Source organism: Coloeus monedula (assembly GCF_965178545.1).
Source record: "Coloeus monedula genome assembly, chromosome: 6".
Lineage (NCBI taxonomy): Eukaryota > Metazoa > Chordata > Aves > Passeriformes > Corvidae > Coloeus > Coloeus monedula.
This window is the reverse complement of record NC_138786.1, coordinates 15,493,207-15,515,764: the sequence shown is the minus strand read 5'-3', so window position 1 is coordinate 15,515,764 and position 22,558 is coordinate 15,493,207. Positions and strand designations below refer to the sequence as shown.

The 22,558-nt window shown below is 44.3% G+C and overlaps 1 protein-coding gene and 1 pseudogene across 3 annotated transcripts; both read right to left on the bottom strand.

The window, feature by feature from the left end:
- Positions 1–300: 300 nt before the first annotated feature.
- LOC309573641 (L-lactate dehydrogenase A chain) lies at positions 301–7,137 on the bottom strand. Of its 2 annotated transcripts, none has more exons than XM_082282736.1 (8): positions 7,098–7,137; positions 5,484–5,615; positions 4,639–4,756; positions 3,753–3,926; positions 2,791–2,964; positions 1,850–1,967; positions 1,300–1,423; positions 301–1,120 (listed from the first exon to the last, which is right to left on the bottom strand). In XM_082282736.1, exons 2-8 carry the CDS (start codon positions 5,607–5,609, stop codon positions 956–958), a joined length of 999 nt encoding a protein of 332 aa, XP_082138862.1. In that variant the 5' UTR covers positions 5,610–5,615; positions 7,098–7,137; the 3' UTR covers positions 301–955. The 2 variants fall into 2 exon arrangements, with proteins under 2 accessions (XP_082138862.1, XP_082138861.1); XM_082282735.1 differs by having other exon boundaries at positions 5,484–5,618; positions 7,098–7,130.
- Positions 7,138–18,822: 11,685 nt separating this feature from the next.
- LOC309574091 (myotubularin-related protein 9-like) lies at positions 18,823–20,337 on the bottom strand (annotated as a pseudogene). The gene has a single exon. The product of its transcript is annotated as a myotubularin-related protein 9-like (transcript).
- Positions 20,338–22,558: the final 2,221 nt, after the last annotated feature.

The window sequence follows — 22,558 nt, the reverse complement described above, 5'->3', positions numbered from 1 at the left end:
CTGAAAACTCAAACGGTTCTTGGTCTCAGCACCATAAACCAGCATGGCTGAAGATTGAACCTTTGCCTTAAGGTTTTTCTTGTTACTGTTGGCGCTGAAGAAGTTCATTTCAAAAAACTGGGTGAGAATTCCATAATTACATAACTGCCTGAAGCCTCCAGCACAGCTGCACACATAACATTATTCACACAGGTGATGCTGGAGTTAGTGGGACTTGAAAAATAGAATTGATTCAGGTGTGTGGAAGCAGAGTTATGTGGGGGAGACAAAGCCCTATTAAGAAAAACAAGGAGACAGAAATAACAGTTTGTGGTTTATTTGGTGTTGTAGTTGGTACTACAGTTGGACAGTCACTGTCTTGTTGCACATAGAAGTCTTACCATTTTTTAAACATGCTCAGGAGACAGAACTTACAACTAGACTGATAAAGTACACAAAAATAAGGTTCTCTAAGAAGAAAATATCCACAAAAATTCCAAAGCAGTGTTAGGAAAATACACTTGGACCTATCAACAGTGAAATATTGAAGCTATTCAGCTGGCAGAGAAGGTTGGTCAATTGGCTTGACAATCCTTTAACTTCAAGAAAAGTCTTTGGTTTCACATTGTGTAGCAATTACTTACTCCTTATTCCTTTGAACCAACATGAGGAAAAGGCAAAGGGTTTTTTAGGCAGTGCTGCTTTGATTGCTGGATTTCTGTCATACCACTTCACTGAACAAGACTGACTAAGGTTATCTAGCTCTGGCTAAGAACATGGGTGTCTGTGAGCAGGGAAAACCCCAGATTAGTTTCCTAATGCTATCTTCAGGAAACTCCATTGTTCAGATTTGAGCTTTTTGTGTGTTCTAGTTGAGATAATACATTGAAAGATTTGACTTACTTGGAAAGTGCAACGTAAGACAAACCACTAAACCCATTAAACTGCTAAGAGCCAAAAACTGCTTGGGGCAGGTTTAAAACTGTAGTTCCTTCTGGATTGCCCACAGTGTGTCTGCACTCTTCCTTAATTTGTCCTCTTCCTCAGGTTTTAGGATCATCTTTACTACATCAGTGATGCCATTATTGCCCAGTACGCAAGGAACACTTAGGAAGACATCTTCTTTTATTCCATGCAAGCCCTGAAAAGTACATAAGGATTGTTAGGCTGGAATTTATCTATGTCTGTATATTTCATAGAATATCCTATCAGGAAACTAAATTTAGTTGAAATTAAACTAGAAAGTGATCACTGTTTTTCAGAATTCCAGAGATGCTTAATTCTCAGTAAAACAGAAATTAGCAAAAAGGGGCTGCTCACCTTAACAATTGTAGAGATGGGGTGCACTCTTCTCAAATTCTTCATAATACTTTCAGCTAGGTCTCCCACAGAAAGACCAATAGCCCAGGATGTGTACCCCTTCAGTTTGATCACCTCATAGGCACTGCAGACACAGGCACTCATTAAAGAACAAGTACCATCAACCAAACTACTTCAAGTTTGTAAGAAAGGCTTTTGGAGGTGTCCTGATCAATTTGGAGGCATCAGAAGGCTTAACTGATTTGCTGGCAGGACCAAAATGAACTCAGCAGTGAATAATTCTATTTGCATTTTACACTACTCCACACAATTATACTGGAAACCTAGTTGTTTAAGCTCTTCCCTAATTTAAAGTTTATTAATCCTGAAAATTTAACTGCCAAATCTACATTGCTCCTTAAAATATTATTTCATGTTCTGTTATGTTTGCGTCCTGACATTTGGGGCTGCTGAGGGATTCTGGATCTGGGTACTGCAGTTCAGAGATTTTTCAGCTCTTCATGATTTGTTCTTGTGTTGAAATTTATAAAAAAGCCAAGCCAGTATTTACCTGTCCACGACCTGCTTATGGACCTCTTTCCAGTGTTCCTTGTCTCCATCAGTTCCCAAGTCTGGATGAAGAGCCTTCAGGGAGACACCAGCAACATTCACTCCACTCCAGACAGGTACTGAAAGTTGCACGTAGATTAATTTTCTCAAAACACTTAGTCCTTCTCAAATTAACAGCTCACATAAGATCTACCTGGATTAATCTGCAACACATCACTTAGGATTTAGCTGTGACTTTAAATATAGTATGACCTATAAGGCAAATCTAAATTGCAGGCTGAGAACCTAGGAGCACATCAACACTTATACAGGGCGTCACAAAGTTTCAATACACCTTTTTAAAAGTGAAATACCTGGGCAACGTGAACTACAGTGATAGTCACTATATATTTTGCAAAGTTTTCTCAAAACAAGAATTGATTCCAAGTGCATTCTGGTGGGTGTCAGGAAGCAGACAGTACTGCTCTGGTGCTGCTTGGAAAAGTACAGGTTAAATGAGGAGAAAGTTGTGCTTTCTCCTGTCCTCCAGACTTGCCTCTGCACTTCAGTTCCTATGTACAGTAATTAAGAGATGCCAGTAATGGCAGCTGAGTGAGTGACTGCCACTAGGTCTGGTGCAGATCTTTGAGAGGCCCTTGCAGAGAACTTTATCATCTTCCTGCTTCAGTTTGGGGTTTTTTTGGGAGTTACGGGAACAATTTAGCCTAGAAATGTTTAGCCACCTCAGGTTACAGTAATGACCTTTTCAAGCAGTCACTCAGGTCAAATATAGATCATCTAGGGTTACTCTGTGCAGCAAAAGACTTAAATCCGGACTGGCCTTTTTAAGGTGCTGCAGTGCAGAGGTTTTGGAGCAATGTTTTGCTGTAGCTTTTCAAGGTGTTTCTGGCAAACGAAGCATCAGGGAGTTCTGTGTAACAGCCAGCCCAGTTTCACCCTTACCACTGGAATCTCCGTGCTCTCCAACAATCCATCCATGGCAGCTCAGAGGGTGGATGCCCAGCCTTTCTCCCATGAGGTGGCGGAAACGGGCAGAGTCCAGATTGCAGCCACTACCGATCACGCGGTGTTTGGGAAAGCCACTGATCTTCCAGGCCACATAGGTCAAAATATCCACTGGAGGGAGAACAGGGGGTAACAAGTGCCGCTCATGAGCAAATTAATAATGGGGATGGTACCTTCCATTCATCTGTAAGCATTTTACCTGCATGCTAGTTGCATGGAACAGAGCACAGAGCAGTGCTCGTGGCCAGGCACTGCAGTGGACTAACATAATGTCTGTTTTACACAACCTAATAACTGCTTTTAAACAGTCTCTCAGCTCTGCCTTTATGCTATGCATGCAATTATCAGTGAACCTTACTGAGCTCAAGGTCATTTGGATTGAAGACCTAAGTTTATTCCTCAGAACACCAAACTGCTGAGCCTGGAGAGGGAAGATGACAGTTGTTGCTATATGGATATCATAGAATGGTTTGGGTTGAAAGGGACCTTAAAGATCATTTCATTCCAACACCCTGCCATGGGCAGGGACACCTTCTACTAGACCAGGTTGCTCAAAACTCCATCCAACCTGGCTGTGACCACTTCCAGGAAAGGGGCATCCAGAACTTCCTTGGGCCAACTGCTCCAGTATCTTACCACCTTCATAATAAAAAATTTCTTCCTTACAGCTAACCTAGATATACCTCTTTCAATTAAAGCAGTTACCCCTTGTCCTATCACTACATGCCTTGTAAATAGTCTCTTTTAGGCCCCTTTAGGTACTGGAAGGTTCTCCAAGGTCTCCCTGGAGACATCTCTTCCCCAGCACAAGTATTTTCTAAAAGCCTGTGCACTAATGTCACCTTACTGAAAAACACTATTCTCTAAGCCAAATCCTCTTATGGCAACACAAGACAAACCTGGGTTTGAGACAATAAGCAGCTTGCAGTCAGGACTGTATTTAACAACATTGGGAATGATGAATTTGAAGATATTCACGTTGCGCTGGACCAAGTTAAGGCGGCTCTCTCCTTCTTGCTGCCGGGCACCAGCAGTGACAATGACCAGCTTGGAGTGTGCAGTCACACTGTAATCTGCAGACAAAAGCCTGTGTCAAACATGACCTCTTACTACACATGGCTCAGAACAGGAGTTCTCACTTCCTTTCTGTACTGAGATCTCAAATTCTCAACTTTGAGGGTGCAGCAATTCCCTGGTAATTGTTACCCGAGACTTAGCCTCTATAGAAAGTTAAATTTTATTTTAAGACTGTGGCTCATTGCCACAAATGGCAACATTGTACCATGTATCGCTGCAGGCAGTGATACTCCATGCTTCTCAGCCACAAATGGGACTAGGGGTAGCTGTTGAGGTATCACTCAGGGCAAGTGCTGTGTAGAAGAGGAAGAAGGTTCTGCCCTCATAACCTACTACCTGTGGGCACTGTAATTAAGGTATGAGCTGGTTAAGCCTTTGCCCTACTCAAGGCTGCCACTAAAAGTTATCAGAAGTAAGCAGTAATGAGTTCAGGGGTTAACTGGTTGTGAAATAAAGTTCTCTAAGGTGCACAAGTACTTAAGAAATTCATCTTTCTGTAATGAGTAGTGAACCCTGGAAGAAAACTCCTAGCTGGACTGGCTATAAGAAGGTATATTAAAAAAAAATGCCAGCTGAGTACTATATCCATGAGCTTTTGCCCCAACAATTAGGGTGACAGGCTAAGTGCTAGACTTGGCTGTCCAGTGTGAGACCTGAAGTGGCTATCTCCATTTCAAAATAACGAGCACATGAGAGCCAACTACTTGCCTTTGCCAGAGACAATCTTTGGAGTTTTAAGGAAGAGGCTGCCATGCTGGAGATCCAGCATCTCTCCTCTGAGCTTGTCCTCCACAACATCAACAAGGGCGAGTTCATCGGCCAAGTCCTACAAGAGACCAAGAGTAATGGTAAGTTTACTGCCTCTTGGAGCAAAGCCCCCAGTTTTTAAACTGTGAAGTTACAATTACTTTAAAACCTACTTAAACAATTTTGCTCATCTCTAACACTTCACTTCTTCCCAGAGTCCTTCACTAAGTCCCCTGGGATATACACTTTCTGGAGTTCACTTTGTACTTTTCATAACCACATTCTGCATGAAACAGTACAATTTAGCAGGACAATAATGAAGAATAATTTAATAGCAGTTCATCCATAACCTAACTGCCAGTTAAGAAATGCAAGCCTGGTGTTAAACACAGCATTTTCAATATGGTAGCTGAATGCAGAGGACAAGTCATTCAGAGTGTCAAGGACCAATTTTTCCAGACCACACTGCTCAAGACGAAAAAGAATTCCTCGGTTCTCCATCTTTTTGTATATTTAGGGTATTAGACAATTCCTACTTAAAAAGGAGTCTGCAAGTCCCACAAAGGTAAGTACGGCTCATAAAATGATACATAAAGAGCATACTATCTGATCCTGAGGCAACCTTGGTTTACAAGAACTGCGGCTATTTGTTCTCTGTCAATAGCTTCAAGACTGTTGCTTCATTTCAGGCCCAAACAAAGGATCGTATAACCAGAAGTTCATCTAATAAGGTAGATTTTTTTTTTTTTTGCCCCTCTTTTAGGTTTCAGGTTCTTCAGCTGCTTCCTCCCAAGCTTGCCATTTACCTTCATGAGGATGCTGATGGCACAGGCCATTCCGACTGCACCCACACCAACCACGCTAATCTTATTTTCGGCATGACTGTGCTCCTGTTTGTGGAGAGTGTGGATGAGCTGATCCTTGAGAGACATGGTGCACTGCTGAAAGGAAAGCAACAGATTATTTCTCCAAGCTTTGGAGCTTTTACTGACACCAGAATATTTGTATCCAGCAAGATAGACTTTATTGCAGGATGATACAAAAATGGATACAAAACACATGAATAAAACATCTGGCAATACTGCCTGTATGCCACAAAATGATTGCAAAACTGAATTATTGATGACAATCCTCTGATCAAGCTCACCACAGCTTTGCCTCAAATGCAGCCTGAGAGCAATTGATTATATTATATAGCTGGTGGCACTCCAGCAGCAGCAGTAGGATGTTCTAAATGACCATCCATATTACATTTAGGTACAGGAAGCCATTTTAGTACTTCTAAGCACAGCACAATCTGGCAAACTCTCTTCTCTCACCCTGAAAAACTGGTATTCTGTGCCCTGAAGCCTTTCCAGAGCTGAAGTTGTGCAACACTTAGGCAAGCCCTTTTTAGGCACAGCATGAGTCTCCACATCATGAATTTGTTTTGAAATGAAACTGCACAATTTTGAATTAAGATGGCTGCAGTCTGGTGCTACCATCTCTCCCACCCTCACATTTTAGCTGCCAGCTGCACAGCATCCTGGTTAGATGGGTTCTGACAGCCCACGGGTGCCGAAATGGCACAATGATGACGAAGGATTGTGCATTCATCCCCATTTCTGCATAGACGCCAACACCACGCTTTCCCAGGAAATGGTGCTGCACTGGGAGCAGCCTGAAGAGCCCAGGGCAGGAGCTGCTGCACAGACGGATGCAAGTACAGACACAACACGACTCTCCAGTGCTGAACAGGCGGCGACTCGTTCAGAGCACGAAAAGCCATGCAGAGCAGCAGTTAAGGACTGTAAGTTTTGGGGCTGAGGGGAGGGGCAGGAAGCTAGGAGTGCCCTTACTTAGGAAAAATCAGCCAAGTACGTCAGTCTTCATTTGCAGAAGCCTCCAGCAGCGTGGCCATGTAGTGCACTCTCCACGTGCCAAGTCCTCCCTTTGCACTATAAGCACTTCAATGCGCAAGGCTGATGAGAGCACGTCTGTTACACTTAAAAACTCAAAAACTTTTTGCTTTTGGAGTGCCATATCCCTTAAAGAAACAAGTCAGGGGAGTAGTAGGTGGTCCACTAATGCTGTATTTCAAACGCAGCCCTACGCCCATCCTCAAGTCCGTTTGCAGGATCGCTCCCTAGGGCCACACGCACCGATTAAGGGAAGCAAGTTAATCCACGGAGGCTCAAGGGGATGAAGGGAGGGGACGATGGCGGGGTTGTGAGTGGAAATCGCGCCGGCTGGACTCAAGCCCAGGGCTGTGCCCGCTACCACCACGGCCGGGGGGGAGTCGGCGGAGCGGAGCAGACTTTGTCCATTCGGCGCCGCCTGCTCCACCGAGTCCCCCCGAGGTTTGCGGGACAGCACCTCCTGCAAACCCCGTTCTTGCATCCCCCTGCACCCCCCCAGCCCGCCACGGCGATCGCACCTACCGAGCGTCCTCACCCAAGCGCGGCTGTGGTGGCAGAGCGGGGGAGGTGGCGGCCGCCGCCTTAAATACGGGCCGGGCGGCTGACGTGGGGCGGGCGGGCTGCGATGCTGGGGACGTGCCCGCCGACACGTCGGGGTGGAGAGAGAGGGAGAGGGAGGAGGGGGAAGGAGGAAGGAGCAGGGGGAAGGAGCGGGAGCAGGGCAGGAGAGGGTGAAGAGAGGCGAGCGGCCGGCGCCGTGGTGGGAGCTGAGGCGGGGCTGAGGAGCTCAGCCGCGCGCCCCCTCAGGGCTCGTCTCAGGGCTGTCGTCGGGGCAGATTCCACTCTCTCTGTTATTAGCCGCGATGAGTGAAAGCAAACTCTTCGGCTCGGGAGTTTGTGGGGAATTCAAGGCGTAGTCCTGCCCTCGTTTCTCGCCCGGGCAGTGCCAGACAGCCTTGTGCTCCTTCTCAGGGGTTTATGGCGGTAGTTCCGGATGGGGGCTCTTGTCGGGTGGCTGGAAACCAGCTTCTAATTTCCATCTAAATCAATAGATGTTTGATGGGTTTTTTTGTTTACTTCCCCTTTCCGTGTATTTACGTATCCAATTCCCACTCATTTGTTGTGTTAGGTTATATAACCCAAACCTTTTCAGCCCTGCATGGTCACGCAAGCAGTTCCCTGGTCATTGGGATGTATGTTCTGTGGAGCTCTCCCAGTTTAACTGGTTTTTAACTGCTTTTTCTCCTGAGAAGGCTTGCTGCATGGAGTGTTTCAGACAGCGATGCCTCAAACACAGCACTAATGTTTTCCTGAAGTTACTGGAAATTCCATGACTGGACTCACACTGGTGTTTTTCAGTCACACCATGCTGTCAGTTTCCTGTCACTCTGCAGCTGGTTAGTAAAGCCAAATCCTTCTCCTATTCACTTATTTCTTGCTAGGACTCCCAATAAAAAGCAAAAACATTTTTTTATATATATTTCCTGAATGCCTGCAGTTTCAATTTCATAATATACTATAGTATTTTGTGGGTCATCCCACAAAACTGGCTTTTAGTAGATGCACACTACTTTTTATCCCTTTATTATTCATTGAATATCATGTTTTTAGTTAGATTTTGCTTTGGAAGTTTTTCTGAAAAGCTGCACAGATACCAAAAGCACAGGCCCAAACTACTTCTGCCATGGCTTATTTCTTAGAACTTGCTGTTCTCTGGTCCTGTGGTAATGCCTTCAAGTAGGCAAATTTACTTAAAATCTTTTGGATTTGGGCACGTCAGAGTTCTGGAATTGAGAATGCCTGCTTCCTCCAGCTGGAAGACAGCAGACTCGGTGAGTTTTGCTCTCCATCTGTGAGTTGTGTTCATTTATTATAATTTACCCATTTCTGCTTTCTACCTCCTCTCTTAGGCACCCCTGTCTCTACCTCATGGATTAGCATGTTCATCCTTACTGAAAATCAGGTAAGTATGCATTTAATCTTGTGTGAGTAGATGTGTTACCTTTATTTTCTCACTCTTGTTTTTACAGTGATCATTTTTTCTTCCTTTTCTTTTTTTCATTTCTTGTAGTTGCAGTACCTTTACAATCTTAGTCTTAGTTTCCTTTCAGTATTCTGACTTTAACTGATTTTTGGCCATACCTGTCCTCAGCTCCTTATCTTGCTGTGGCACATGTGGTCACACACCATCCCAGTGACAATTCCCTTCTGCTGGGGTGATCTGACAATAGTAGCCCAAAGCCTCATCATTTATTTGACAGTCCATTGGCAAAACAAAAGAAACAAAAAATACAGGGGAGAAAACATCTAAAAATGCTTGACACATAGAATTTGCCTAGATTTGCATGAAACAAGACAGAAAAGCACAAAATTCTGCTTATTATAAAGACCAGCACTTCCAGCAAAGGAGGTTAAATATAACAGGCTGTTGGTTACAGGACTAGATGTGCTTTGTTCCTTGCTTCTGCTGGAAGAAGGAGCGATGCTTGTGGGATGTGCCATGTCAGAGAAGACTGGTCACTAAGGAAGGGAAGCGTGGGTAGATGCTGAGCTGGCATGAATGCAGGATAAAAAGGAAACATAGTTCTGTCATTCTGCATTATTCTGGGTTCACTGACCATCTTGTTCTGTCAGAAGCCTCAAGGATGGATTAGGACGTTTAGTTCTGCATCCCAGGAATCTGTATTTACAGTGGCTCTATATGAATGGGACTGAACATCTCATCCAGATTTGGGTTACAGACATCTGGCAGAACAGAAAAGGAACATTTGACAGGAATGAAGACCAATGAGAAATATTTTTGACCACAAAAACTTTTATTTCTAAGGAGTTGAAATGCAAGATATGAAGCTTCTATGGCAACACTGGCTGAATAGACTTAATAGGACTTAAAAATATGTAACTAATATAGAGCAAGTGGTATTTTACTACTCACAATGAGACCAAGGCTCCTAAGAAGAGTATTGTAAGATTCTTCTTAGCCTGTGGCTCAGGCAAAATAAACTTGGACATGATTTTCAGGGTGTAAGTTCCAAAAACGTCTTCCCTTGCTTGTGTTTGCGTTGCTTGTTACTGAGAACAGAACCAAGACTGAATCTTTGTTATCTATAAGGCACCAAGTTGTCCTTATCTCTCTGGTCCCTATTCAGATACCAGGGGTCCTACTTTTAGTAGAGCAGGCCAAAGCAAGCCAACTGGGATGTTTCAAGACTATCCTGGTCCCAGTATGTCCGCAGTGATGATGATAAGCAGATCAGAACCCTTTTTTTTTGTAAAAAAATAGAGTCAGCTTTTAATATGCCAGTGTTAATTCACCTGTTAATTTATCTCAGTTACAGAACTGAGAAGGCAGCTGTGATGGCCAAGTTTTTCCTTTTATGTGGCCTTTGTGATCTTATTATGAGCAGTAGATGCTGAGGAGGAAAGCAGTCATCTGGCATGATTGACACTGATTTTCTGCCTCAGAGAGCTTCAATGAGAGAAGGCTCAGAACAGCACAAACAGAACGGGGTGAGCAAATTACAGGCATTTTTCTTGCACTTGGAAGATGGAGGCCAGGTCTGTTTTGATTTCCTGTAAGTGACTGATTGTAGGGATGGGCTGACTTATCTCTGTAGATAAGGAGTTTTACTCTTCCTGTTCTTTTTCCACTGCTGCCTTTTATCGTGGTAGCAGGAGGTGTTGTTGATAGAGTGATGGGAATGCCAGAAATGTGACAGTCTCTCTCCAGGGAAGCTTGACCCTTCCTCAGCCTGCTTGTCCTCATATTAGTTTTCACAGATTAGACATGAATAATAAAGCAACAGAAGTTGCTGAATGTAGAAACATTTCTATTTTTATTCTAGGATTTAGAAGCAGGACCTTTCCAGGTGGCATTTGATCAGGATCTGAGTGATAACAGATGGAAACAATGCCACATTGTTATTAAACAACATGCTTGCCTTTAACCTACAAGAGACCATTAGACCATTGTCACAAAAATAAAGTCCAGAGACAGTTACACAAGGTGAGTTTAATGTGTACATTTTACTATTTTCAGTAAAACACAAAATGTTAGTAAATTTCTCTCCACTTTGCTAATATGTAAGAGGTTTTACATGGTGACATTTAATTTCTACTCTCTCCATTTGCTCAGGTCCTGGCTCATGACAGACTGAGTCAAATCTGATGGTGCTGCAGGAGTGAATAAGGACACCAAACCAGGACCTGCAGGTTTGCTGTGTGACCTACAGCTCAGCTGGGAGGTTATCAGTAACACAAAGCTACTGGGGATGTTGACCAGCCCTGGAAAGGTCAGTGGCATTTCTCCACTCTACCTGAGACTTGAGGTTTAATTTGCCCTTAAAAATCCTCGGGGTTATTCCATGCATGATCAGTCCTGCTCCTACTCTGACATCATCAAGGGCTTTGCTTTCCCATGCTGTCAGTGTGTGAGAAAAAGACCTGGCACTACACATAGCTACATCATGTTCCAGTCCTGTCTTTCCCTTTGATTTATTCTGAGATCTGAACAATTTCTTCTGGCTTTAATGGCTTCATTTCTCCTTTGTGAAACGTGAAGGTGTTTTTATATACTGACCTGATGGTGGTACTGGAGAGATTTGTTAATTGTGAAACATTTCAGCTTTGTAAAGCGGCATGAAAATGATGGAGGGTCTTTTCCTGAACCAGAGAGGCCCAGACTCCAAAGTGGAACTTGACACCAAAAGTTCATGGAGCCAGAATTCTTGCCTTATTCCTTTGAAATACTTATCAGGGTAAGACACAGGGAGCTGAGTTGTTTTTACTCCATAAAAAGCCGTATTTTGTGTTCTCCAATTTGGTCCATATAGCCAAATATCAAACCATTTGAACCGATCTCGTAAGAAAACTGAAAGCTGAAAGGTGAGTTTCATCCTGGCTTGCACTAACAAGTATCTCTGCACATAACTGATTAGCCATGATCCATACACCTCTGGGTCCCTCTCCTTGGCTGCTTCCATGCACCGGTGAGGATGCTGGTGTTACAGAGACCCAGAGCTTTTGCTGCTTCACGCCCTCATTTTCTCTGCACTGTCATTGTGGGGAAGGGGAGGGGCTAGCTGATGCAATTCTCATTTCCTACTGTTTACGGGTCTGTGTTTCTACAACCTATTTTTAAATGTGCAGGAGGGGAATAAATATGGAGACCTGTGTAAATAGCAGTCAATTTCTGGAACACCCAGACTTCCACAATGTTTTTCTGTCAGTTGTCTGGTTTTGATTGCAAACTGGTTTCTAGCTGACATCTTTCAATACCCAGAACTTCCAAGTTACACCAGTTTTTCTTTTCCCCTTAAAAAGCTAGTTATATTTGCAAGTACAGCTGCAGTGGATTATGCCTTCAGTATAAAGCTAGATAAAACTCTATTTTTTTGCAATAGCTTCCTAAATCAACACTCTAGGTAGCTGGACTAAGCAGAACATGTGATTTTGCCTTGCTTCTCTAAGGAAATGAATTTATTCATGAAAGCATGAGTCACTGTGCAGGATTCCAAGCCAAACCCATTCCCTTGATGCAACTCTGGAATCTTACTCATTTACTTAGGAACTGCAGGAAATTGGATGCTCTGATAAATTGCATGCACTTAACTACACAATACTGCCTCCCTTTTGGGGGGAGAGACTTTTCTAGCATTTCAGACCTTGTATATCTGGTTGATGCTCTGCATCTGTGCAGATTATCCATTCTCTCCCATCTGAAAATCACTGTGTCCAAACTTTTATTTCTGTGAATCAGAATTCCAAGTTACATTGCTGGAAAGTCAGCATGCTATGATGAAGAAGTTGCTGGGCCATACCAACCACTGCAGAAAGCCAAGAGTACTTCTCAACATTACAGACGCACAGACTTGGTGGAGGATCCTACAGATGATTATATAATAAATCCCTTCCTTGGAGAAGGAAGACGAAGTTTAACTTGGCAGTTCAACAAATGCAGCAATAGAATGGAGATAGGCAACCAGTTGCTTTCATTTCAGTTCCCACACTTGTGCCACCCCTGAGACTCCTTTAAAAGCTGCAGCTGGGCTAGCTGAGGCCTAAGGTAGCAGGCCTGAGGTGATTTTGGCTTGTGTTGCAGACCTCAACTCTTCTGCTCTTCTCAGAGGGGAAAAATAACTTCACTGTTTCTGCACAAGGTACTCTTTTAAATATTTGCTTTGGTGGTGATAGTGGTTGTTAGCAGCTCTGTAGATGGATACAGAGCCCTTGGCAAAAGACATGATTGTGAAAGGCAGCTACTGTCCTGAGAGGTTACCAGGCAGAGTTTTAAATGCCGTTTATATCCTGTGTACTGCCAGCAGAGTGTAGTGCTGGAGTGGACAGGGAGCTTCCCCCAGTAGAAAGCTCTTGCCTTAACTCTTCAGGTGTTCTGCTACCCAGGGTTTTTAGTTTTGTTCTCTTCAGCTTTATTTTATAAACACAAGGTAACCAAGACAAAGACACACACCATTTTCTCAATGACAAGTTCTCTAGCTTGTACTGTTGGAGATTTACACCATCACCTGGGTGTTCTGTAGCTGTGTGGTAGCTGGCCACTCTTGACACTATGGTAGTTGGGCGTTCAGTGACCTGTGCTTTTCCCTGGATTGTGGATTGGTGCCTGTCACCTCATCTTACTCACAGCAAAGCTCATGTGAGCCCTGTCGTCATCTGTATGTTCAAAGTGTGACTTGTCAGGAAGAGAAGAGTGATTTCTTGTCCTTTACAAGAAAGAATTCCTTTGTAGTCTTAATTTCCTTACACACTTTTTAAATTTTATGTGCCTGTGTTTCTTAATTGAAACCTGATACGTTGTGCCATGACTCAGTACCAAAGGTCTGAACTGTGGCAGTGATTCCAAAGAAAAATAAAGGTGGGGAGAGAGAGGTGCAGCCTCAGTTGCTGTCTTTTGACCCAGCTTCGTTGTGCAGCTGTAGTGAGATCATTAATACACTTCAGGCAGGCACCGAGCTGAACGTTGCTGTCGGGAGCACAGCTTTGCAGCACAGGCGTTGTAAAGGCACACAGCAGGAAGAGCTCATCGGCTAAAGAGGCAGAATGAACCAGGGAAGTGAAAGTGGACACAGAGTAAAGCAGAATAATTGCCAAATATGGTGCTTGGCTTGGCATGCTGTGTTTTCCAAGAACATTACACAAATACCAACCCCTACCTCTATTGATTAATTCATGTTTTTTATTTATACGCAGGTTTTAAATAGAAAATGGAAGGTCAATGCTTTCCTATGGAGTGCCAATGAGTCGTTCTCTCAGTGCTATGCTAAGTGTGGAGCTTCTGACTTGTGTTCCCTCTGTTCCTGTATTTGGATCAAATTGCACAAATGTTTAGCAAACATGTGCAGGGCATGGCCTTATTGTTTTGCAAACTGTGGTGAGTCTTGTTTAAGGAGGTGGATATTACCACAGGGAGGAAGCATATGACTTCTGGCTGCTGTGGGGGAAATCCTGATACTTACAGACCCTGGTGGTTCTTTAACTTGGGCACTGTAATAAGAGGAGCAGCATGCCTGTGTCCTGGGTACTAAATGCAAGGTACACCATTTCTCACTGGCCACCTCAATGCTGTGTTGTTTTTCTCATGGCTCTATGCAAAATCAGTTGTATCCCTAAACCTTATGCAGTTCCGGCCTTAAGAGGCAGTATCTCAGTTCATGAACCCTTTAAAAGATGCCAATGTGATGGAAATGTGAGATGCTGGGACATAGTGCCATGTGTTCTCTGTGTGTGTGTATGCACATATGCACAGAGCTCGATTTCTGGTGGCTGGGTCTCCTGAGCAGTTCACTCCCCATATATTCTCCACATCCTTTTTGCCAGTTGTACAGCATTTCTGCTTTATCCATTCTGCAGGCTGTGTGTTTGTGTGGTGTTTAATGCTGTGATGTCAGAAGGGAAAAGATACCTGCATGCTTTATCTTTTGCTCACTGTGTGAGGGCGAACAGTGTTTGAAGTGCCAATAGGGCCAGGCAGTCCCCTAGATCAGTATTAACTCCCTGCCACATGAGGAGCCTTTGGGCAGCTGATGGGGCACTGGGGCTCACCCGCTGCTTCACTCTTGGCCTCTGGACTGAAGTGTTTGCAGTCTGGGCAGTGCCAGTTTGGAAAAATGTCAGCATTAGAATTTGAGAGACACAGGACAGACCAGAGCCCAGGTTTCTGACTGCTGGGATGTGATGTGGTGTATTCATGTGCTCTGACAGATGGAGCTAGGACTGTTGCTTTTTTTATGGAGTATCCTTCTGTGCACGTGTTTGGCTGCTAACCCAGTGTTCCTTAATTTTTAATATCATAAACTCGTTGGGGGCACATATTTTGAAAAGAAATCTGTTTCACTCTGAATCTTTTGGAGCTTGTTCTTCTCCAGGTTTGGGCTTGAAAAATGAAGTCAGTTGAAGGCTGAGGGTACTCAATAACTTTTGGGAAATTCTGCATTAAGGGTATGTCTTTATTATTCTGTTTGTATGTTTAGGTGTAATGTTGAGCATAAATTCCTTGGGCAATAATCTCGGGCTCACAGCCCCTTTTAAAATGTGTTCCTTTGCAAACAGCACCTGGAGATTTGGAGTCAGTAGTGTGTTAGGTTATGGAGAGAATAAAAATTTTCTAAAAAATAATCTCTGCAACATTTCATATCTCTTAGGCAAAAGTTACTGAGGGCCAAGTTAGTTCAGTGCATGACCCCTGTAAGAGTTCTTAGGCATATAAGAGCAGCCAAAAATAGCTCCTTGGAAGGTCAGGGAAGGCATCTTTTCTGTGTGTGGGTAGCTTTACATTTCCATCCTGAAACATCTATATGCCTTAAGGTAAGCAAGAAAGAATGGATGGAAAGAAAATGGAACATCAGAATAGGCTTGGAGGGCAGCCAGAGCCTGTGTAATGTGTTCCTGTGTTCATGAGGCACTGCCAGCCTTGGAGGTTGTTTTGTGCATGAAATGGAGAAAGCCTGCATTAACTTTGAAACTGTGTTTCAGATAAGAGTGGCCAAATAAAGGTTGGATTCAGTCTGTTCAATAGGTGAACAACAGCAAGAGGGATCCTTATGTTTTAAAATGGAGTCATAGGCTCACATCCAAGTGGTTTTAAGCTTCTGACTGTCTGGAGCCTGAAAGAAATTTCAGCTTGTCAGACTGAGTGCTCTCTTTGGTCTGACGTCTGCATGCTGAGACAGAGTTTACGAGAAGCTTTTATAGCAAATCCCAAAGTCAGAGTCACCGCAGAACACTTTAATTATTGAATAGGCAAGGACTAATGTGAGAGGGAAAGGTTCTGTGGGTCTCTGCATAGTAATCTCCTCCCCCGCCCCTTCCTGCCCAAATCCTCTTGGTTAATCAGGTTATGTTTGCCCTATTTCTCTCGGGGAGCATGCAGAATGCAGTGTTGCTACAAATGGAGGAAGGGAACGGAAGGAGAAGGGCATGCAGGAAGCAAGAGTAGGTAGAGGGTGCTTCAGAAATGAAAGCTTCACTCTGGCAGGGTTCCCGGGGTGCCAGCAGGGTGCCTTCAGGCGGTGGCATGTCTCTGTGAGCTGTCACACTTGCTGACATGCATGGTCCCACATCCCACGCCATGTGCCAAAGGACAGTGAAGGGGAACCTGTCTGCCTGCGTTCAACCTGGAGGCACTGGTGGTTTCCGTGGCCAACAGCTCCCTTCCCAAGCACCCACCACAGCCCATTTCAGCTGAGAGCCCCTGGGAGGGGGGAGTTGATGTCCCTGAAAGGGAGTAGCTGGTGTTCCTGGGGAGCTCGGGCTGCCTGCCATTAGCCTGAAGTGCAGTGGTTAATTCTGGGGGCACAGCGTGTGCTGCATGCTTCTGTGCTGTCACACAGCCTTTAATTCTTGCTGCACTCATCCCCTTGGGCATGTGGCTGCAAGCCACAAGAAAAAAGCTTAGATGAACCCACCAAAGTAAATGCAGCTATGAGAAGCAGGGAGCCAGCAAAGATACAGACAGCACTCCAGCCAACCTCCGTGCTGCTGAATCTAAGTTTCCTTTAAATCTGGTATTCCTGGAGTTTAGCTCTGAGTGTGCTATGATTAGGGTGGTTCTTCGTATGGATTCGTGCCTCAGAAATGCTCTTACCTGCAATACCTGACTGGGAGACTGAGGTCCAAAGCTCTTCTGTGACTTGTCTAAACCCAAAGCTTGCAGCTGAAACTGTTCCAAAAATATGCAGAATTGCTTGTTCTGAAGTCTGGGTCTGATCAGCCTTAGGAGAACTGGGTAAATCTTGATGGGAGAATTAATTGCAGTGACTTGTGTGATTTTGGGACTGTGGCAAATAATTTAGAAGGATGTAGATCAGCAGGTCTGTGTGTGTGTTCTGTGTCTTGAGGTGAATTTATCCAAAAGCTCAAAACCAAACCCGTCTAGACCAAATGACAAAGCTCCAGGGAGTTTATATGTAACCCTCTGATCCTGGCTCAGGATCAACTGAATGTCAGACCATGCTTGCATTTCACGTGTGTGCCAGGAAGTGCCAAGCCACGCAAACATTGCCTAATTCAGTTTTGATAAGAAAACATGTGTGCTAATGTCTTAACAAACAATTCGATGGGTGAGGGTATGGGTGTTAATGTCTTTGAAATGGGTCTTAATGTCTCTACCACCTTGAAGCCTTTGTTACAGAACCCAGACAGTTCAACTCCTGAAATAGACAAATGGGTCTGCACAAGCCTGGGTTTCTGGACTTTGGAGGGGAAATTACAGGTTCCAGGGGGATATATGGGGTTGGCGGTGGGGGAAGGCTGTACCTTCCCTGTACCTCAGCCCGTGGGGAAAGGAAGAGGGCAACATGCCCTCCAAAACCTGGAGAGAGAAAACCCTACTGAAATACGCCCCAGTGGATACTCTCTCCCTTTATTCGAATGAAGTTGCAGGACTCCTTTGTCTCCTTTATGGACTCTGGCTTTTTACAGGGTGATTATTCTGCACAGCTACAAGGAAGTTTTAACCTTCCTTTTAATAAATTCTGTCTGTAATTGGCCGAATTTTCACTTTTCTTTTATAAGAACTTCCCTACAGATGACATGGAGCTGTGTGGGAACCAACGAAAGTTTTTAAATTGCTCCCATAATTGCTTCTATTGTCAGTTTTTTCATGTTGATAATTTGTGTTTTCATTGCAAGTGATCAAATATTAGTCAAATCATTTTATATATCGTTAAGTTGGTTTTTTGCCAAGCTTGTTTTGTCTTTTTACTGAAAAGAAAAAAATGGAGCAGCCTGCAAAAGGCTTTGTGAATGTAAAATTTGTCTCAACCGATTTTTTTCTTGGAGGTTGGTACAAGAATTTATACATATTTGAAATCATGCAAGTATGTATTAAGCTTCCCAGTTCTACCTTGGAAGACTATAAAATTATTATAATTTGGCTGAAGTTTTCAGAGTTATTAATTAGTGAGCTAAAGAATCTTAAGAGAACACAAGAAACATTACATGAAAAAGGGTTGTCCCCCTTCCTAAACCAGGAGAGACAGCTATGAACTGCAAAGAGAACATGAATAAAATACAAAAGGCCTTCTACCAGCTCTCAAGCCAACCAAACACTCCAACATCTCTGATGTGCTGTTGAATTTCCTGCCGTGTGTCTTAGAAGAGTATTTTAATTTTACCTCTCTTTTTGGATAATGCTAATTAGTGTGGTAACCCTAGCATTCTCTGTACCACATATCCTTCTTAGTTATGGGTGCAGAGTGTGATGAGGGCAATTTGCTCACTAAAATTCAAAAGAAAGAAGAGCTATTTGGAATAATAAACTAAATTTGAAAAGGAATTAATTTCATTTTAAATCCTATGACTAATAAAGCCACAGTTCTTGTTTTGGGTCAAAATTAAGTTACAACAGTGCTATAAACTATTCCCTGAAAAATAGAACATAGTCCTGATGTAAAGATGTGTTTGCATGGGAGCCTTTTGTATGAAGATGTGTCTATACTTTGTAAATTCAGTATGGTAAAAAATAAATTTAATTAATAATTAATTAAAAAATAGTTATGTATAGAATTACACAGTGGAATAAGAATATTACCTATAAAATTCTTACAATTATTTGTGGGTGCAGGCAAGAGAAAAACCTATTTTAAAGCCTTTGAAGTATGTAAACACACACCCTCAACAAACCCATTCACATTTGTACCCAAGGGCTCAGCAGCCCATGTGCTTTTCATGTTTCCTCTTTAGTATAAAGGGAGGTTAAGGGAAAGACTGGAGGGAAAGTCCTGCCTGCTCATGGGTTCTGCTGTGCCAGCTCCCTCCTCAGTGCTGTAACCTTGGCCTGAATTTCCTTGTTGAATGCTACACTGTCGATCATAAGTTCTTCAGATTTTTCAAGGAACTTGGGCCTGTTCCACCAAAGGAAGACACCTTCCCAGAGCTGCAGTTCCTGGAGGGACATGCAGGGCTGGATGATGTGGCTGTCAGCTTCATAAAGATAATTCTGGAACTTGCTGAGCTTCTCAGATCTGTTCAGCCAGGACCCCAGGGACATGATCTCTGGACACAGTTCCAGTCTGGCCCTTTCATTTTCGCTGTTTCCCGGGAATGTCCCAAACTGGGGAGCATAAGCATGTTCACAGAGCATGACGAGAAACTGCTCATTGAATTTGGAAGAGCATGGGAGCTGCTGATGGGTTTGCTGCACGTGGTGTGGAAATAGGAGGAGCGCTGGGGCCTGCTGTTTCTGTTCGCCATTGGAATAGCCTGGCTGGGCACAGTGCTGCTGGAAAGCGTGACCAGCCTGCAGCCACTCGCTCACAGCAAGAGCCTCCAAGCCACGCGTGGTCCTGGACCTCGGATCCGCTTCTCCGTGCCAGAGAAGTGCCCTGGAGCATGGAATCAGTCCCTTCACTGCCATGGACTGACACTGATGTACCTTCCCTTTCAATACCCTGAGCAGCCCGACAAGCTGCAGTCAGGAGCTCCTTGATGTGAGTCTGCCCACTGGCAGCTTGCATTTTACAGAGCCAGCCATCCCTGTTGTGTAACTTGTTGCTACCAGCTTGCACCAGTTTGATGAGGCTTTCCTGAAGAATATGAAACCTCCTGCTATACTTGTGAATTCTCATCCACTGGGGGTGTTGGGCTTTTTCAAAGCCCTTTTTTTTGGCCCTGCCTGCTAGTCAGTAGTGAAGGGCCTTGTATCAATGATGCAGCCACACTTGCCATGCCAGAGCGTGGTGTTCAGAAGCTACTTGCATTCTTTGCACCATTGCCCGTTCGTGCCTATAGGAGGTTGGCTGCTCCTCATCATGACTGCCCCATTCCTCTCATGGTAATAGCTGAGCACTGGGAAGCGGCTGCTGTGGTGAAACGTCGCAGCTTTGTGAAGCACTTCATCATTGATGGCTTTGGGGACAACGACAACCCGAGGGTAGGAGGGACAGAGAGAGAAATCCTCACTGATGCAGCTTAGATGCCATTTATGAGTCATTGAACTGAGGAACTCAAACTCTTGTTCAAGCAGAAAAGAGCACCAGCCATCTTCCATGATCTCAAATGTGGGGCGCTGGAAGAAGGAATATGTGAGAGTCACTGAACCTGGGCTGGAAAGTGCCTCAGTGGAGCTCACGATGTTCAAACACTCCTCTGTCCCAGGTATGTCCAGCTGAATAATGTGCAGATCTTTGCATTTGATAACAATGGTACCTGATGAGCACATGACCCTTTTGTCGATGGAATCAATGTTGGAGTGCAGCAGTGTCAGAGACCGAAATGTTCTATTTGGTGGCTTAAACGTCGTCATAAAAGACCTTTGTCCATTTTGGCAAAAGTGTATAAAGCCAACAAAGCTGCACCAAAGCCCGCTGCACCCTGAATGGGCCCCTGGGCTGAGGCCCTGGACTGTAAGTTGGTTTGATGCAACTGACTCAGAGTCTTGTAAGAGACAGTGTCAAACTTGCCCCCCCCCTTTGGGGGAGGTACCTAGGCATTCCCACCTTGCCCGAAGAGATCCTTACCCACTGAATTCTATGCTTTTCAGCAAGGCACCCACACCACCAAGTAGCCCAAATGGAGGGGAGCAATGGGATGTCATTGGGACCCAGGGAGGGGTGATGTGTTTCCACTTAATCTGTCTCTGTCACTACCCCTGTTACCACTACCTCTTTCTTTCTCCTTGTTTCTCTTTTACTGTTACCAGATAATTGATATATTTTATTTATCAACATTTAACCTCGTTTGGTTTTAATCTTGCTTCTGGGAATAATCAAATCTTCGAGTTTGACCTGCCTTATTCACAGAGAGTTTTCTTTGCTCTTCTATGATTGGGGCAGATCATAATAAGCAGCCACATAACAAGCTCCTCATTGTTCTCCTGCTACCGGGAGAAGAAGATGAGGTGAAACAGGTGGTGCAGCACTATGTCATCAGCTCGGGGGCTCTTGATCAGTTCAGTAAATTCCATGCCAGAAGGGAAAGCGGGAAAACTCACTGGGAAAATGGGGGACCTCAGGAATACCAGCTGGGATCGGGTGGGAAAGCTGGGGAGGGCAGGTGGGGGCATAACTCAGGGTGGTGGAGGCTCCCTGGGGGCAGAGGACCATAGGGAGAGGTTACAGAGGGGTTTGGGGGGCTGGAAACCTTCCAGGGATTATGGATAGTTTGGGAATTCAGTGAGTCCTCCACACCTTCTGGCACCCTTGGAGTTCAGGTCAAGTAGAAAGGAAACACCTTTCAAAGTTGGTATTAGAACCTAAGATGCCATGGATATGGCTATTGCCATTAGCTTTAACCCGAGTAAGAACCAAACCCTGAGGAGTTTTAAATCACTCCCCTTTGAACTGATGCTTGGGATTCCTTACCCTGGTTATTCTCAACGTAGCAGGGAGGTGAAATTGTATATTTAAATCAGTATGTGGCCAGGATACTGTGTCTTGTGAAATCTCTGACAGGAAGCCCAGTTAGCAGAGACCCTGCCTCTGGACTTTGCTGTTCATAGGATCCAACCAGCACAACGGGGTAACTGCAAAAGTGGATCAGATCAGTATACATGGATCATCTAGAAGGACCTCTAGTGATTAGTGGGCTAATATGAACTGTCATTGTCTACTTTATGCTGAGTTGTTTCTCTGTATTTACTTGCCACGTCTGGTGCAGAGGCCAGACGTGGAAAAGTTGGGAGGGGGTTGTCCAAATGTTAGTTTTTAGATCATGCTGGGTGGTTAAAAAATTAAGTTAACGATAACTAAGGTTTGTAAAGACAAATTGAGAAAGAAGAGGAGGGATTGATAGAAAAAGATATATGCTAATGTCTTTACCAACAGTTCGATGGGTGAGGGTATGGGTGTTAATGTCTCTGGAATGTCTCTGGAATGTCTCTAATGTCTCTACCACCTTCAAGCCACCGGTTTGTTACAGAACCCAGACAGTTTGACTCCCGAAATAGACAAATGGGTCTGCACAAGCCTGAGTTTCCGAACTTTGGGGTAAAATAGTAGTTTCAAGGGGAATATATGGGGTAGGTGTTGCGGGAAGGCTGTACCTTCCCTGTACCTCAGCCAGTGGGGAAAGGAAGAGGGCACCGCGAGGCCGGGAGTTCAGCATAGAAGGAGGCTGTGCCCTGTGAAACCTGGAGAGAGAAAACCCCGCGGGAATATGCCCCAGTGGATACTTTCTCCCTTTACTGGAATGAAGTTGCAGGACTCCTGTCTCTTTTATGGACTCTGGCTTTTTACAGGGCGATTTTTCTGCACAGTTTTGTGTGCTGACTTCTTTGCTTGGACTGTAATGCACTGTTCCTTTGAGAGACATGGATTAGAAGAGGTTTTTAGCACCCCTCTTTGTTCACAGCATGTATCAGAAACATTTCTGTAGCTCAAAACCAGGTGAGTGCTCTAAGGCATTCTTCCGAAAGCATAAACATGGGCAAATGCAGACCTGAGCCAGTAAATCCTGGAGCTATGACAAGTTCACATGATTTCACATGTTCCCCAGCACAGAGCAACGCCAACTGGGTGGCCACAGAC